The sequence below is a fragment of the Beta vulgaris genome, chromosome 8, assembly GCF_026745355.1.
Source record: "Beta vulgaris subsp. vulgaris cultivar EL10 chromosome 8, EL10.2, whole genome shotgun sequence".
Taxonomy (NCBI): domain Eukaryota; kingdom Viridiplantae; phylum Streptophyta; class Magnoliopsida; order Caryophyllales; family Amaranthaceae; genus Beta; species Beta vulgaris.
This window is the reverse complement of record NC_079209.1, coordinates 40,719,237-40,736,530: the sequence shown is the minus strand read 5'-3', so window position 1 is coordinate 40,736,530 and position 17,294 is coordinate 40,719,237. Positions and strand designations below refer to the sequence as shown.

Below are 17,294 nucleotides of genomic sequence, written 5' to 3'. Positions count from 1 at the left end.
ATTCTTAAGGGACTTAAAGTTAAGTCTAGTTTGTTGAAGTTACTAGTGGAACTTGTGAGATTGTGGGAGTTATGAGTGGAACTTGTGCATGTAATAGGTTGTAACAAAGGAGGTTTCCTATTATAGTGAAGTGTTTAAATCTTGAGCAGGTCGTGGTTTTTCTTCTTTTATTGAGACAAAAAGTTTCCACGTAAAAACCTCTCTTGCACTTTGAGTTCCTTATTTATGTTTTAAATTCCACATTATTTGGACAATAAGTTCCACACTTTAATTCAAACCCTCCCCCCCCTCTTGGAGTTCCTTCCGAGTTAACAGAAAATTTTAAAGTCCACAGTTTGGTATAACCCTTAACATACTATTTTGACAATAACCAAAGGTAATTTTTATGGTGAATAAAATCAAAGGTTCAACATAAAGTTCAGATTGTGTACATGCCATTTAGATTAGTTGTTAAAATCTTGTGAACATGATACCAAGTGGCCAAGACCGTAGATCAAATCACGTTAACATCACTGCGTTTAGTTACTCATTTACAAAAAAAATAAAAATAAAAAAAATTGTCCAACATTCTCCCTCTTCTATGATTAATATATGGATACTTGTCTATATTTGATAACTAGCTTCTGGACCCGTGCAAAAATGCACGGGAAAGGATTTGCTTAATAAGAAAATTTTTCCAATGAAATGAATAATAGACAACAAATTTTCTAATGAAATAATAAGTAAAAGTTATAATAACAAAAATTACAAAAATGTGTATGAAGTTATACATTTTGGAACACTTCCTTATAAATAACATTTGTAATTGTTTTGCACATATTATTCTCTTTATCACAAATAAAAATTTTAAGTCCTTTTTTGTTCGTGACTTGGGAAACAGTGACATATAGCTTACCATGACTGAAAACAGGCCTTGGTAAATTCAACCCGACGTGTGATAATGATTGTCCTTGACTTTTGTTTATAGTCCTGGCAAAACACTCAGTTAAAGGAAATCGTCGTCTTTAATCTGATAGGAAATTTTGTTGAGTCAGACGGTGTTAGTGTCATTCGTGAGATGAATACCTTGTCACCAACATTACTCCCTGAAATGATGGTAGCTTCAATCACTTGATTGCCTAAATGCTTGACAACCAGCCTCGTGCCATTACACAATCCAGATGTCTGATCAATATTACGAAGCAACATGACCGGTGCACCAACTTTTAACTTAATACTATGATTTGGCAGGCCCGAACACTTTATTGTGTTTAGGAATTCAATAGATTATATTTCATGAACCCCTAAGTTTCCTTCATCTTTACTAATTGCATCACAACTCAAGTAATTTTTCTCATCACCTGGAATTGTGGACAACACAAGATCATTCACCTTCTTAACTATTTCATTAGTTGGAGCTAGAATTGCTCTTTCTTGAAAGTATTTGGCTTCCCAGAGGTGATCAGTGAGTGAAGGGTATGTGCTGTCGACAATTGATGATATGGGGTCATCTCCACCGTCTATAAGAATATCTTCAGTGATTTCAATATCCACTTCTCCATCATTGGACCCTCCAGCTCTGCCATCACCAACACTCAGTACCCATTCTGAGAACTCCCTTACTTCATTAGCAGTCGACGAAGAAGAACATGATTGAAGTCTGAATATTAACTTGTGATTTAAAGTTATTATAGTCATATATTTAATGTTATGGTGGAACACGTGAGCAACAATATTTTAGAAAATCTGACTGAAAATTTCTTTGCTTTGCCCATTTAAATAAAATTTTAATTCACACCACTACTATCACTCAATCATGCAACCACTTCTACTCTTGCATTCTACAGTCATGCTCTCCCCCTCTTTCTTGTTGTCTTGCACCACTGCTGCACGCCTGCACTATACCAGGCCACCCACTGGCCACCACCCACCAGGCTACCACTGCTTGCGGCGGGGAACTTCATCAGATGTTATCTATAGAAAATTTTGGCATATTGTATAAATTAAGGGAGTGATTGCACACAAATGGGAATCATCAATGACCTGTCACAAAAGTCTCATCATATTATTTCCTTTATATAATACGTCATTATATTCCTGAAATTCCAAGCAACCTTTTTATAATCATATCGTGTATTAAGAATATATTAAATTGGCTTACGACCCATATGTTCAGTAACTAATATAGCTAATATTATGGTGGGACATGTGACCAACCATTTTTCTTTAAAAAGGTATACTGAAAAAGTCTTCGATGTGCCCATTGCTTCACTTAGAAGCTCATACAAAATCACAATTCGCATCACTACTTGCACTCTATCATGCAACCACTTTCACTCCCGTTTTCCCCAGCCCACTCACCCTCTCTTCTCTTGTAATCTTACATCATCATTGCAATGCACCGGGTCACCCATGGACCACCACCCACCAGACAACCACTACTTGCACGGGGACTTTCTTTAAACGTTATCTATTTAGAAAATTTTGGCCGATTGTACAATTTAATTAAGGGAGTGATTGCACAAAAATGATAATCTTCAATGACCTGTCATAAAATCTCATCATATTATTAACGTTATATATACCCGTTTTATAGTCTTGTATCATTGTATGTCACGTTCAAGATTAATATGAATTAATTTTTAATGCTCCCTTTGCTTTAGAGTAATCCTATCACCTTTCATTATCTTTTCTCTTAATAGTATTTACACTTTGATGGTGGAAAGGATCCTTCTATTTAAAGCAACTTTTGACTTTGTTACATTATGTTTTTTTGTCATCTTGTATTATGTGATTTTTCATTTTTTATTCATTATGTTCTCCAGTTATAGATTTCAGTTACTATGTTTTTTTTATTTGTTAGAAAACACCAAATATGTTGCTTATTTCACGTATCTTGATATTTTGTATCTATATGCAAATGTTTAACATTCATTCTTACAATTATATTTTCATTATATTAGTAACATTATGTGATAATATGTTTGCACAGACTCCATTGGTCATCAAATTTTCATGCATTCATAAATAATTATCTTTTTACCTTAATTAAATGATAATTTACTCCTCCGAACCCATCTGATATAAATCCCTCCACTAATTATATCTCTCACACACATTCTTCTCATATTCATGTGATGTGAAGCCCTCCACTGTTCTCTTTCTTACTCAATCAATTTTTTTGTTTATACTTGTACACTATTTGCCAACAATACCTACAACCCCTACTATATATTCTTCATATGTGTATCCAAACCTTACATGACAATTATTCAAGAATGGACGGAGTATACTTTATAGAACGATTTCCTACAATGGCGTCTAAAAGAAGAAATATCGTTTCAGCCTAAGAAAAATAATTATTGCACAATTTAGGGACTAAATTTTGATTTGTATAAGATTGAATGACATTGTGTTGGAGCAAAAGAATTTCTTATTTTGGTGTTAAGCCAGCTAATGATATTATTTCAAAATTTTATTTCACTTTCCAAAAAAGATGATTGTAATATGATTTTTATGTAAATTTTTATAGTGATGCTCATTATATATGACTCTTTTTGTAATATTGTTAGAGTATGCTATAAAGCGGTAAATAAAAGTTCAACTTTTAAATTTTAAGAGTGTTGTTATTCAAGGATAAATTTCGATTTTGTGTTGTGATCTAAAACTTTCCATTTTATCAATTGATTTCTTTTTATCCCTTGATGTTTTTGTTTGTGTGCAGCAAGTAAATGATTCATATGTACGTTAATCTAGCTGATACTTGTATAGTACTAATTGATATTATTGGCAAAAACAAAGACTACTTCTGAATGTAAACATATATAGTTTCTAATGTAATTTAGATCACTAAAAGGGGGATGTTTCATTTCCTGGTTCTACAAATTAAAATAATACTCACATTCTAATTAGAAATGTTTTTTGTTTGAAACTTCTTTTAATTAAAAAACAATAAACAGAGTTAATTAGAGAAATCGGAAAAAAAAGAGTTCTTCAAATCAATATATGACTTTGGCCAAATATTAATGATGTTTCAACGTTTTATTTAAATTTTTACAAAGATGGATGTAATATCATTTTTTAACTTTTATTTTAGGATTAATATGATTTTTAACGAACCTTTTATGATGGTGTCATTATTTATTACCTAAATTGTTCAAGTCTCTTTCTATAATATTGTTAAAGTGCATTTCTATTATGTGACTAATATTATAAATCAAAATGGTTTTTTGTCAAAATCGTTAAGAAGGGTATTTTTTTTCTTATATACTTGGTTTCAACTGACATATACCAATTCTAAAACTTCTAATTCGTTAATTTTCTGATTATAACATAAACCGTTTTTATTTTCATATTGTACATAGATATTGTAATTTGATTTTTTATCCCACTGCCCAAAAAGTATAAAAAACTTACTTATGGTAGTTTCCTTATATAAATTGGATATTGTACTATAAAAAATTTGTGTTTTGAGGATCAATTATAAAAATTTGGGGATGAATTGAACATGCATATGCCTACATTGCTATGGATCAACTGAGTTTATTTATTTTATGAATTAATTAGAAATTGAAATTGAGAAGTTAGATTTCATGGATTTATAACTATAATTTTGTATGAATGGGTTTTCACTTCAGTGAATGATGACATATTTATAGTATATATATATATATATATATATATATATATATATATATATATATAAATGAATTCCTTTTTAAAGCAATAATAGTATTGCACGGGAATATGATAACAATAATACCATATAATCACGAACACAAAATTGAGTGAGTTATTTATTAGTCAACAAATAAATATGATGATAATAAAACGGGCACTACGAACATAAAAACATACTAAGATATAAATGTTAGAAAAAATAATACTAATAAGTTGTTGTATCCCTAATCATAGCTTGCTATATAATCATAGATTGTTCATGAGTTTGCACAAAAAAATATAGATTGCTCATCAGTTGGTACCGTTGACTTATAATTTTGGGTGCAACCCACTTTCAATCGTATGGTTGACTTATAATAGAATAACACCACCGGAGAGAATATAATATAACTATGTAATATGTACTTTGAATGACTCCTGCAAATCTAGAGTATAATGCCTATTTATAGTTGCAAAATTGTAAGTCGAACAACTTCTCATTCGGAATTAGCAAAAATAATTCCTTAACATTAGCTGCATAATAGGGAATATTAAGAAGGGAATATACTTGTTTCTTAATTTGAAGCAAGTACAATATCAATTACACGCATGATTGTAGGGATTATGGCCATATATAATTAAGGTTTTTATTGAATTTATTTATTTATGTAATTTACTCACAATAATAACTAATTGTTTCCTTAATATTAGCATGACTGGTTTATTTGGGAACCTAAATAATTGTTTCCTTAATTATATCGATTACGTATCAATTACAAAGCGTGATTGACGTCAATGTATACTACTAATTGACATTATTTTTTTTTAATTAAACATGCAATTTGATTGTGAATCTTACTGATTTCCTAATTTAATTCAATTTCAAATCAATTATATGCGTGATTAAGGGCAGGTTTAATTCAGTTCAGATTAGTTCAGTTCAAGACCAGTTCAGTTCAATTCAGTTCAGTTAAATTCAGTTGTTTTATGCCGAAGAGAACATGCCCTAAAAGAAAGCTTGAAAACCTTATAATATGCCATGCCAAACAAAATAATATAATCAAAATAGAAGAACTTATTGAAAAACTTTAAAAACATAAAGACAATTACATCTTATGAGGAACATAATCAAAATATACTTTATTGATCTAAAATGAATTTATTACATATAATTTTCCCCCCATGAGGAAAAAAAAATGAGAAAAGGAAACCTATTCAATTTTTTTATTCTTTCTGTCGTGGATCTGAGTCATGAGTTGTGACATATTAAGGTCTTGCTGTCAAGAAATCATGCTCCATCAAATAAGATCAAAGACGACCTTGATCATCATTTTCCATAAGATCACCAAACCCAAAAAGAATCCCAAATCTTCCTCCTCTTCCACTCGTCTTCGTCTCCCCTGTTTGGTTGTTCCCCTCATTTTTGTTCTAAGCAAATGATGGTGTTAACGTTTTTCTCTTTTGAAATCAAGAATCACCCATCAAATATTAAATCTTTGCTCAACTAAAACTCCATTACTACCTTTCAAAGGTTTTAGAAACTCCACAATATATGAGAGGAACCTCAAATGTCTTTTTTGATTTTTAAGTTCCTGTTGCATGCCTCACATAATCTCTCCTCTACGTTGTTATGTGTGGTGCTGCTGGTGTTGCATCACCGGTGTTGTCGACGCTCACGCTGGCTGCCGCCCTGCACCAGTTTGTTGTTGTTGCTGCAGTTGATTGTTATGTTGTCTGTTACATGTATGAGCTTCAATTCCGCCCTAATCCTACTATTCCCTTAATGAAACAATAAATATTTGACAGTCAAAACACATGGAAAGAATCAAAGGAAGCACGCATTTGGCCATATATAAAGAGATATATCAATGGAATCTCCATCAACATTATAATAGAATAGAAAGAAATGATGAAAGATAATTCAAGATATAACGAAAATGATGAGTTGAAAATAATCGAACATCAAATTTCGGGTTTCACTGCAAACTAATATAAAGAGATATGAGTAATGAATTTTGTTGGAGATTTGTGAGAGAGGAAGTAACTTGTGCATATGCGCGTTTTTATACCAAAAAGTTTGTCGATATAATCGATCTTAATTGATTGCATTTGATCAGGATATATATATATATCAAGAAATGTTTTATAAAGTTTCCTAAAATATAACGTTTTTATAAAAGCAAAGAAGTTTTTTATTTATTTTCACGTGCAATTTGAGTGTATCAATTACATAGATAACGTGATTGACATAATTGTTTCCTTAATTATATAGATTACCTATCAATTAAAATCCGTGATTGACGTCAATTATATTGATTACGTAATCAATTATATGCGTGATTAAGGGAAGGGATATGCGTGATTATGGGAATTTCATATGCTTTGATTCGTGTGACACGTGGACACTCTCATTCAGCTTCAAAAAAATACTGATCGACGGAGCATGCCACGTCATGCCACGTGGGATTCAAATCTCTAACTGAACGACACGTGGCCTGTAAGATTCTACTTTAGATATATATATAGATTTTTTTTTTCAGGGGATCTATGTTTGATAATTGAAATATCATTATTTCTCTATCTCCAATACGTCCCATACAAATGCTTACCTTTTTTTTACTTGAAGACGACGAATAACCACTAACTCTATGACATCTAATGTTTTAAGAGGAAGAATAGAAACAGAAGTGCTACAACAAAATAGAAAAATATGAAAGGATTATTAGACCAACAAGACGACTATAAATTAATAACAATACTAAGAAACTGAAATTCTTCTATGGGTGGAAGACATAGATTTAGCTTCTTCAGGATTTGCAGAACTAGGGCTTTCTGATGAATCTGAGCCACTTGTATCGCCATTACCGTGCTTACTTGACAAAAGCTTAGCAAATATCTTCTTTGTCATTAACACTCCTTTCATCTTATGGAAGGCAGCTTTGTCAACACTACGTCTACCTTCAATTTTCTCACTGTTCTTCCTTTCCAACTTCAACGCGGCTAACTCACCCTTTAAAACCTTCAATTCCTCAGCTGTAGCCACTGCGTCCCAATCTTCATCTGCATTGGGTGTTGATCTTGAGCTTCTTTGGGACCCGTAGTTCAAGTCTCGGATGCTTTTTGGCAAGTCAGGGGTGCTGGTCCCAGATGTAGCCGCAGCACGAACCTGCTCGAAGAAAAGCACCTGGACAATTACCCTCAATGGGAGCCTTTCATTCTGCACAGCGTGCATGCATGCATCTACTGATAGCTTCTTACAGTCCATGAGCTTACATATCTTCTTTCTCTCACTCTTGGTAATCCCAGGATGTTCCTGCATTCCAAGACATAATAAGGTATTAATTTATGCAACACAGAGAAAAGATCGATAGGTCTCAAATTGGTTTACAAGAACTCGATTCCCAAAACGTTTTGCTTGGCTTGATCTAGGTCGGCTTTTTTCCTTTGTGTTAGTTTGATTTAAGTGCATGTTTACTTCAACTCATGGAACGAAAAGGGAATAAAATCAAATACAGTGAAGCAATGGTAACAATTATTATTATTTTATTGGGTGTTTGGTTCCACTATGAAAAGGAATCGCCATAGGGTTGAGGAGGATAACATAGTGTGTTACGATAGGGTTGAGAAGGTAATAATTCGGTGAAAATAGTTAACTTCAAGAAACAAAACCATTAACCAACCCGCATACCAAACATGAACAATAATGGTTTCTTCATTTCGTTTCACACGAATCCTATTAGAGCTCAAGCAAAGACAACAGACCTACAGACTAAATTTTTCTGAAATGGTGCAAAATAAGAATAATATAAATACCTTGAGGTACATATCAATCGCACGGTAAAGCCCATCATGTCCAGGCCTTGAAATGCTCGAGACCATGTCAGCGAGTTCAATAAACTTTGACGCAGGCAGATTCTGATCCCTTGCAATTTCAGCAAGGTATCCATCAATTAACTTGGCCACCATTAGCTTAGACGCTTCAGACAATATCCCAGGTTGATTAATTTCCTGACCCTCGTCTGCTTCGAGTGCTTTGATTTCAGAATTTTGATCGCGAATTAGAAACTCGTGCACTATGTTCAATACAACATCGACATTATACATCAAAGTATCTCCTTCAGGTGCTTTCATTAAAAGGTCACTGACAGAGGCCTGTTCTAGTTGGTGTCCTATTTTCTTGATTAACTCTTTTTTTGCCACTTCACCAGAGTCCACTAATATCGCTGCTTTTAACAATTTCAGCAAGAAACTGCATGAAACACAGCCTTTCTCATCAGGAAGCAGAAAAATGATTGTATCAACAGTGGATCGATAGTTTGTCTTATCTGTAGATCGTGTCACACCCTTGATAAGAGCGGGAAAATGTCGATATGCATAAGCTTTCAGAGATTCTCCAATCACTTCACCACAAATAATGCCTTTGCTATTGATACTAGCCATAACCCTCTTATATAAATCAACCTCAAGCTCAGATAGGTCCTCAACCCACCAGTCGTTTGGCACTACTTTGTAGTTTCTAACTCCGTTCCAATTTGGATCGGTTCCATTTTCCTCTGGAAGCTTCTTCCGGTTATATGTGTAGGACCAGTCTACCTTGGAAGTGTCAACTACTGCTCTCGAAGCAATAGACTCAACACAGTGACTGATCAACTTCAAATCCTCAGACCATGGGAGCATTGACATAGTTGTCTGCAGAACTATGATAGAGTCTTTCCAGCTCCGGAAAATAACAGAGTTCAGGAAGACATCAATTTTGTATGCAAGGTTCCCTTTTTCCATAGTTTCATGCATCCCCAAATACTCGGCTGCACAACGAGCAGCAATTACGTTGTGAGCATTTAAGGTAACAACCATTCCATAACAGTATTTGGCACAAATTTCAAAAGCAGCAGGCCCTCCCGGCATGTCTGTGATTATCACATCATCACTGCTCTGTTCATTTGCTGTTGAAACCAACTTTTGCAACTGAGAACTCTTGGAGAGCAGGGGGAACTGTGAAAAAAATCAAAGCAACCTGTCAATATTTGTGGTGCATTACTTAATGCTATATGTCACTGTGTAGTGAGGCAGTAAGCTGTGAGCTAATGACCAGAAATATTGGGAAAATAATTTATGTTATTTCAATTTTACCAATATATCATTCTGCGAGAGGGAGGGGTGCTAATGTTGATCACCGCTACGAAAGGACAAGCTGGGCAATTTATTAGTTCAATGTTTTTTTAGCATTTAATTGATTAGTGTTTAGTTTTTTTTTTACCTTGCTGACGGTTACAAGCAGTTTACTGAACCAGAGAACTTGAGTTTTGACTACCTAATGGATTGAAAAGAGTCTTTTACCGGTTCAGTAACTTTTTTTTTATCGGTACGGTTACCACCCATTTAGACCGGATTTTGGGTACGGTTTTTTGGTTTTTAATGAACACCCCTAGGAAAGACAATTGCCTGACTCCTGAGTATAGCAGAAGTGTTACATTCAGAATTTACTCATTCCACTAAACTTTCTAGAGTGACTTTTTATTGAAACACAAGACCCTGCTCCTTTTCAATGAGCAAGGGGAAGCCTGAACAGTAGCTGAAAACATGATAGTCAAATTGATGTTGGTTTACTATCAACAATGATAGTCAATATTTTGTAATTGTTGATGCCTTGTGGTTGTGGCCGCAGAAAATGCAAATATCAGAGCACAAACATAATCACCCTTCATCTCACAAACTACCAAGAGCTAAAATTCTCAAACATAAGCTCACTATATCTTAGTGATTGGCATACCTTGTGCAGATAAAACTTCACATCTGCGACATTGACAACAATGTCAGAAGCCAGCTCTGAGGCCACATACCTACACATGCCAGGAAACATACATTAATAATATCCAAGTCAACTCTTCACGAAATTTATGCTTTACCATCTCCAGAAAAAATTACAGCTATAACCAATTAGGATAAGCATTAATAACTAAGATTCTACTATATTAGCCAACTTTAAACTGCTGCTAGAAAATCAAAAAGGAAGCATAAAAGTTGAAACTGTTAACTAGAAAGATTTCAGATTATGTTTTTGCTCCATTGGAATCGAAAAGATCAACACAATATCCATTCCATAAATCAGAACTAGAACAATAAATAAAAACAGTTATTTGCCATGCTTATAGACTGGTGTGACCTGAATTTTATGTTGATATGGTAATACCAATTACCAATAAAGAAAATTGCCTCTTCTCGGACATGCCCTAAGCTTAGGCAGCATACCCTCTCAATGAGTTTCTTATTCAGACTAATAAACGTCAAAGGAGCAGAGGATGATGAGCAATTTGGATGTCAAGGCGAGGAAAACCTAGAGAACTTCAGATGGTGACACTTCTATGTAGAAGCGATTATTATTGTTTTTCGGATGTTGACTCATGTTTTCTGCCAAATTCTCAGTCATCAGAATCTTAAGTTGGAAGAAATACGGGAAAAGACGGAATATATTAACAGTCAAAACCAAGCATCGATCTAAATCCTGATTCTATGACAAACAGAACAGTTTCATATGCAGGATGACAGGTACCAGCCGATGCAATCACATACTAAGTAATTTAAAAGTAACAGATGGTATTCTCGCAATAAATTTTTAGGTCCCCCTACCCCAAACAAAAGAAAAAAAAAGTACTAGTGCAATTCACAAGCCATGCTCAAGAAAGGTGGTTGTAAAGTGCTGAATTTCCTCTCTCAAGGTACCACATACAACTAAACCCTCTCTCCCTAGACTCGTTTAAAAAAGACACACGAAATTAGTACCGACCCCCCCAAACCCAAGGGCTCCTTATATTTCAAAATAAGTTAAATGAGAAAACATCCTCAAATCGCCAAAAGTTAAAATCACTATCTCTTAACTGAACATGAACAGTGAGACCTAAGCAGCCCAATCTGTCTAAATCACATGACAAATAAGACATGGACCGTAGTCCCTTGTATTAGAATCAGAGTAGATTTAGTAAGACAGACGAGTTGCATATACACCAATCAACGAAATAGGACAGTAAAAACTAATACATATAAAAGCAACTATGATTCAACATCATTGACTATTATTACTGTTAGGCTCCAAGATCTTACCTGACATGCTTGTCTTCACTTTGAAATGTATCTGGCTTTGATCCAAGTTTCATAAACTTCATCTTGGTCAATAAAGATCTGAACTGCCGTGGCTTCTACACAAAAGTGTAGTATCCGCAGTAAAAACGAATGCAATCCTAGAACATCAATTCCCAGACAATACAAATGCGTTTGCAATCACGCAGGATATATATTACACCAATCACGAAAAATTTCCTGAAAATGGAACATTTAGACCCCCCAAGGAATGGGACCAAATAACAAGAATTAACAGAACGGTCTAATTTCAACGAAATATCGGAAGATCTTAAGGAGGAGAACATATGCAGCCAGCGCGACCGAATCTTGGCAGAAACTAAGGCAGAATGGTGAACGGGAAAGAGAGAAAAAAGGATATGGGATTAAGTCACTTTTAATTAAAGGCTCTCTTAAATGACATGAGAACCCAAGAAGTGCCTGTTTCCCTGTGCGGCGGCAAACCCCATGAATTCCGGGTTAACTTAGTGAAGGGAGGAGACATAGCCAACAGATTCAAACCACTAAAATAATACCCACAGCCAGTGATACCCACAAGCAACTATCTGACTCCAAACTCCCACCACCCTCTTTTCCTCAATTTCTTAATATTATGTCTTACTTTCCCTTCTTTCTTCTTCTTATTTTAAACACTAATAATTCAGAACTTCAACATGCTCTTCAAAGTTTCAGAACTTCCAAGTTCCAAGCCCATTAATCAAATACTATAAAATCAAAGACTATTACTTTGCCACACCTTATAATCATATAAATTATTACTAAAAAAATACTAGTTGTACCGTTAGTACACTGGAAGCTGGGAATCTGCAACTGAAAACACCATCTGTGAATTAGTTAAGGATAACAGCAAAATAATAGTAGACACAAAGCATCTAATAAACTTTAAAATATACAAGTGACTAAGGAAATAACAGCAATGCATAGAAATTAACTTCAATCAAGGGAAATCAATAAGGAACTATGAAGAATCCCATGAGAATCTACTCAGATAAATCCCATCAAATCTACCCAAGTAAATGAACCTCCAACAAAGCATACAGTAGTATAAAAAAATAAAAAAATAAAAACTGGAGAGAGCAAATTGCGTATTTACCATGTTTTGTCTAACTTCGGAAAAAAAATGAACAAAACACCAGAAGTCACTCTCCATGTAAAACCCAACAAAACCCAATAAAATGGCATAAATTGTCAAACACTCAATCTACACACTTACACAGCAATTGAGAACTGAGCTGAGTAAGTGATTAAGCAAAAGAGTTGAAGAACTGAAACCAATTTCATCTTAAATTAGAAATAATAGGATTTGAAATTGAAAGAAGCAAACGCACATTTTTTATTGATCATTGGACAATATATCATGAACAACACTGATATGAGAACATAAAGAAGCCAAAGAAAAGCAGCATTTGAAAGGAAACATGCATGCATTTGTTATGACCGTATTTTATATGACGCCCGTTTATGCCAATTTCATACTAAGTACGCAAAAGCTATTGGGAGGCCAACAACAAGAACAATACACTTACAAGCAAATCGAGTAAATAATAGCCTTGGAAAGAATTATCAATTACACGCCTTGAAAAAACCGCTCCATCTCTTACCAATTGCACACGCCTCCCCTATTAATACCTCGTCTCATATCATCAGACTTTTGCCCCTTCACCTTTTCTTTTCTCTCTCTTCGCAAAAACTTCACTCATCTTCAAGAAAGCAAGAGCTACGGTTATTCGCTTCCTTCACCGGTTCCGTTCGAGCATTTTCGCAGGTAATTTCTTCTTTGCTCTACTTTTCTTATTTCCATGGCTCCCAAAGAAACTCCGAAAACTAGGAAGTCCAAAAGAGCCTTTAGACCTGCCCTAGATGAGTTCTTGGAAAAAACTGATCTCCCCCTTTTTACCAAAGCTAGAGCCCCTACCCTAGATGAACTCCCTAATGACTGCCTCGAAGGATGGTTAGTGCTCTATGAGTACCCTTCAAGATTGGGTACAAGTTTCCCTTAAACCCTTTAATGACCAACTACTCACGGCCTTACAAGTTAGCCCTGCCAGCTTATGCCTCTGGTGTGGAGGGTAGTGCATGTGATAGACAAATTGACAAGGGATATGGGTATGGAATTTGGGTTAGATGACTTGTTGTATTTGTATGAGATAAGGCAGGTTGAGAACACGAGGTACACTTTTCTTTTTATTTAAATTTGGGCGTCATTCTGTAGTTGAGAATTCGGGGGCTAACGACATAGTGTGGAAGAGGTCGTATGTTTTTGTGGATAAAACATCAATAGGAAAAACTTACAAGTTCTTGATGGAACGTTGAAGTGACTGCTCTATTTTCCTAGTGCTGTCGTTGAAATGTGAAGTTGACATTGTCCAATTTTTTTCCTCTTTGCGGAAGTGTTACCACTAAGAATCAAAGAGACGGACTATACGAGGACGAAGGTCAACCGCCTCTTACAGAAGTACTCGGCGAAAGAACGGACTTTCAGGAACAAATTTGAGTTAACATCCTCTCACGGTGAAGTTTTGCCCCAGGACAATGACCAGCATATCAACAACACCACCGAACCAACGAACAACACCGACGAACCGACAAACAACACCTCTCCATCCATGGCATCAAGTATGTCTGTCTTTCCCTTACTCATCGTGATTATGAGTTCCATTAATTTTTGTGCATCTGACATTGTCATATGTACACCAGAGAATACCATGTCTACTAGATCCAAAACTCCCACGCACCGTCGCTCTTTCTGAAACTGAGATGTTGGAGCGAGCGAAGAAGAGGACGAAAATTGCAGGAGAAACTATGGCAACGCTGTCCTCCATAATTCCTCCCAAGGTTCCTAGAACAGCTACGCTTGTGGATGCTCCAAAATCGGCTAGGACGCCGTTCCAAGAAGGTGAAACGTTCATCATCACGCTTCCCAAGAACTTCTGCGAAATTACTACGCCAACAATCTTCCCTGTTGCGAAGAAGCTTGTGTTCTCGGCACCACAACGCCGTCTGGCCAGTTTGCCCTTCACCAGCGTAGCGAGCGAAGGGCTAGCCCTGCAAATCCATTTTAGCGTCTAGCACACTTAAATATTAGCCGAAAATTAGTACCTTTACTGACGGCGTTAATACTTTCAAGTTGTTCAAAACTCCCTTGCTCTTCGCAATGTTGTTGTTACTCTGGAGAAAGAGTGCGAAACTCTTCGTGACAAACTGGAAAGGTCCATAGTTACATAAAGGACAGCACAAACTAAGCTGAAGCACCTCACAGCAGAGGTGGCAAAAGAGAAGGAGTTGTTTGTTGAGCAGGCAACAGAATTGTCGGCGTTGAAGGAAGAAATGGAGTCGACGGTGGCTGGGCAGTGTGAAGAGCTTGTGGAAGCCTCCAGCCACTACACTTGGAAAACCAAGGCTCGCACAAAGAAGCAGTATATTGAAGGACAGGCGTCATCGTGGACTCCGAAGGCTGACGTCGGGCAATTTCTGGAAGTTTTCGGCACTCCTGAAGATATGCTTTCAGACGGCATCAGCGAAATCGATGTAGCTACTATTGCTGACTCCGGCATCAACGACGTTGGCACTGATAATGCTTGAACAATTTTAATTCCTGCAAGGTGTTGTGACACCTATTAAAACATTGTTAATTTGTAGTTTGTTTTGGGGTGTCGTGTCACCAAGTTTTGTTTTTTGTTGTGTGTTGGTGTTGGAGCACCTGTTTGAAACACTTATCTCTTTGCTTCCATGGATTGTGCGACTATTGCCTTCATGGCAAATATCAATGTTATGTTTTTTTGTTGTATGATTATTTATTTTTTGTACGTTATGTCTATGTGTTTGTTTGTAGTTGCGTACGCAAGTGTGTGTATAAGTGTGATAGGTACCTTTGATGTTAAGACCATTTTGTTACTAGTTGCATTGAAGGGTTAAATCCCACTTCCACTAGTTATACATGATCTATTATGTTGACTTCTCAAGGTGTGTGTCCTTGTTGTATAGAAGTCGTCATGTGTTCACCTGACGTCGTTAGTCGTCGTCGAATCAGAAGTCAGCATGTGAGTTTTATGTCGCCGTCATGTGAATGTAAACATCGTAACGTCGAACTTTCCAGCGCCATATGTGGTTGAATCTTTGTTTTATGAGCCTGCTTCCACACAATAAAGGTGAGATGGTCGTTAACGACGTCAACGGCCCTCTGACACTCAAGTCAATATGACGTCAAAAGAAAACACAAAAGAATTGAAGATGTTGAGAACAAAATGAAACGACCTACCCTAATCTAACTTGCAAATTACTTACCTGTAGTGGCGTCTGTTTTGTCATCAACATATGACTTAAAAATGATAAAGTTTGAGATGGACGGTGTTCCAACTTCTTGTGACTTGCTTACCATCCTTTATGCAGAACCTGTAGGCGTCGTTCCCTCCCACCTTTTGAATACAATATGGTCCTTCCTAAGTTGGTGCTAACTTACCTGCATTGAGCTCTTTAGTATTTCGGAATATCTCTCTAAGGACTCAGTCTCCTACCTTGAATGTTTTTGCCTTGACTCTTTTCTTGAAACTCCAAGCCACTATCTGTTGTTGTGACGTCATGCGTACAAGTGTTGCTTCTCTTGACTCCTCGCTGATGACGAGGTCGTGACCAATCTCCTCTTCATTCCTTTTTGGCGTAAATAATCCATATCTTGTCGTTGGAATCCGCAATTCCAGGGGAAGAAGCCCTACACTAAAGAGAACGACGACTTCCCTATCGCCGTCTTGGGAGTGATTCTGTTCGCCCAAAGAATTGACGGAGCTCCTCCGCCCAGTTACCTTTGGTTGCCTTTAGACGCCTTTTAATAACTTTTATGATTGACTTGTTACTCGACTCAGCTTGTCCGTTTGTCTGTGGATACCCCTGCGTTGCAGAACTTAGTTGTATATTCCATTTTTGCCAAGACGTTGCGCGTGGGTGTACTAATGAATTGGGAGTCGTTGTCGTAGATTATCTCCGATGGAACGTCGAATCTGCAGATTATATTTCGCCAAATGAAATTAATAACTTCTTTCTCACGTACCTGAGTGAACGAGTCAGCCTCAATCCATTTCGAAAAGTAATCTGCCAGTGCTAACATGAACATTTTTTGCCCTGGTGCTTGAGGCAATTTGCCGACAATATCCATTTCCCACCTCATAAAGGGCCACAGAGTGATAGTGGGATGTACCTTTTTTACCGGATTATGAGACATGGCAGCATGTTGCTGGCAAGCGTCACACTTCTTGGCGTATTCGTTGGCATCACGCCTCAACATTGGCTAGTAATACCCCATTCTCAGGGTTCTGTTGGATAAACTACGTCCACCTAAATGGTTACCGCGACTCCCGTTGTGCATCTCTTGAAGCATTTGTTTGCACTCATCATCCTCAAGGCAACGTAAGTAGGGCCCTACAATGGACTTACAAAAGAGTACGTCGTCAATCTGTATGTACATTGAGGATTTAAAACGAATCTTTCTAGCCTATAGTTTGTCATCTGGGAGTATATCGTCCTTGAGC

General features: G+C 36.3%; 2 protein-coding genes and 1 pseudogene across 4 annotated transcripts; 1 reads left to right on the top strand and 2 right to left on the bottom strand.

Annotated features, from left to right (window-relative positions):
- Nucleotides 1–693: 693 nt before the first annotated feature.
- On the bottom strand, nucleotides 694–1,677 carry LOC130589915 (uncharacterized; annotated as a pseudogene).
- Nucleotides 1,678–7,136: 5,459 nt separating this feature from the next.
- LOC104901469 (BTB/POZ domain-containing protein NPY2) lies at nucleotides 7,137–13,236 on the bottom strand. Of its 3 annotated transcripts, XM_010689057.4 has the most exons (6): nucleotides 12,866–13,236; nucleotides 12,552–12,582; nucleotides 11,737–11,831; nucleotides 10,409–10,478; nucleotides 8,452–9,630; nucleotides 7,137–7,951 (listed from the first exon to the last, which is right to left on the bottom strand). In XM_010689057.4, exons 1-6 carry the CDS (start codon nucleotides 12,952–12,954, stop codon nucleotides 7,397–7,399), a joined length of 2,019 nt encoding a protein of 672 aa, XP_010687359.1. In that variant the 5' UTR covers nucleotides 12,955–13,236; the 3' UTR covers nucleotides 7,137–7,396. The 3 variants fall into 3 exon arrangements, with proteins under 3 accessions (XP_010687359.1, XP_010687360.1, XP_048490511.1); XM_010689058.4 differs by lacking the exon at nucleotides 12,552–12,582; XM_048634554.2 differs by having other exon boundaries at nucleotides 11,737–12,582; nucleotides 13,101–13,225.
- Nucleotides 13,237–14,151: 915 nt separating this feature from the next.
- Nucleotides 14,152–15,492, top strand: LOC125492664 (uncharacterized). Its single transcript, XM_048635363.1, has 2 exons — nucleotides 14,152–14,388; nucleotides 14,470–15,492. Exons 1-2 carry the CDS (start codon nucleotides 14,305–14,307, stop codon nucleotides 14,839–14,841), a joined length of 456 nt encoding a protein of 151 aa, XP_048491320.1. The 5' UTR covers nucleotides 14,152–14,304; the 3' UTR covers nucleotides 14,842–15,492.
- Nucleotides 15,493–17,294: the final 1,802 nt, after the last annotated feature.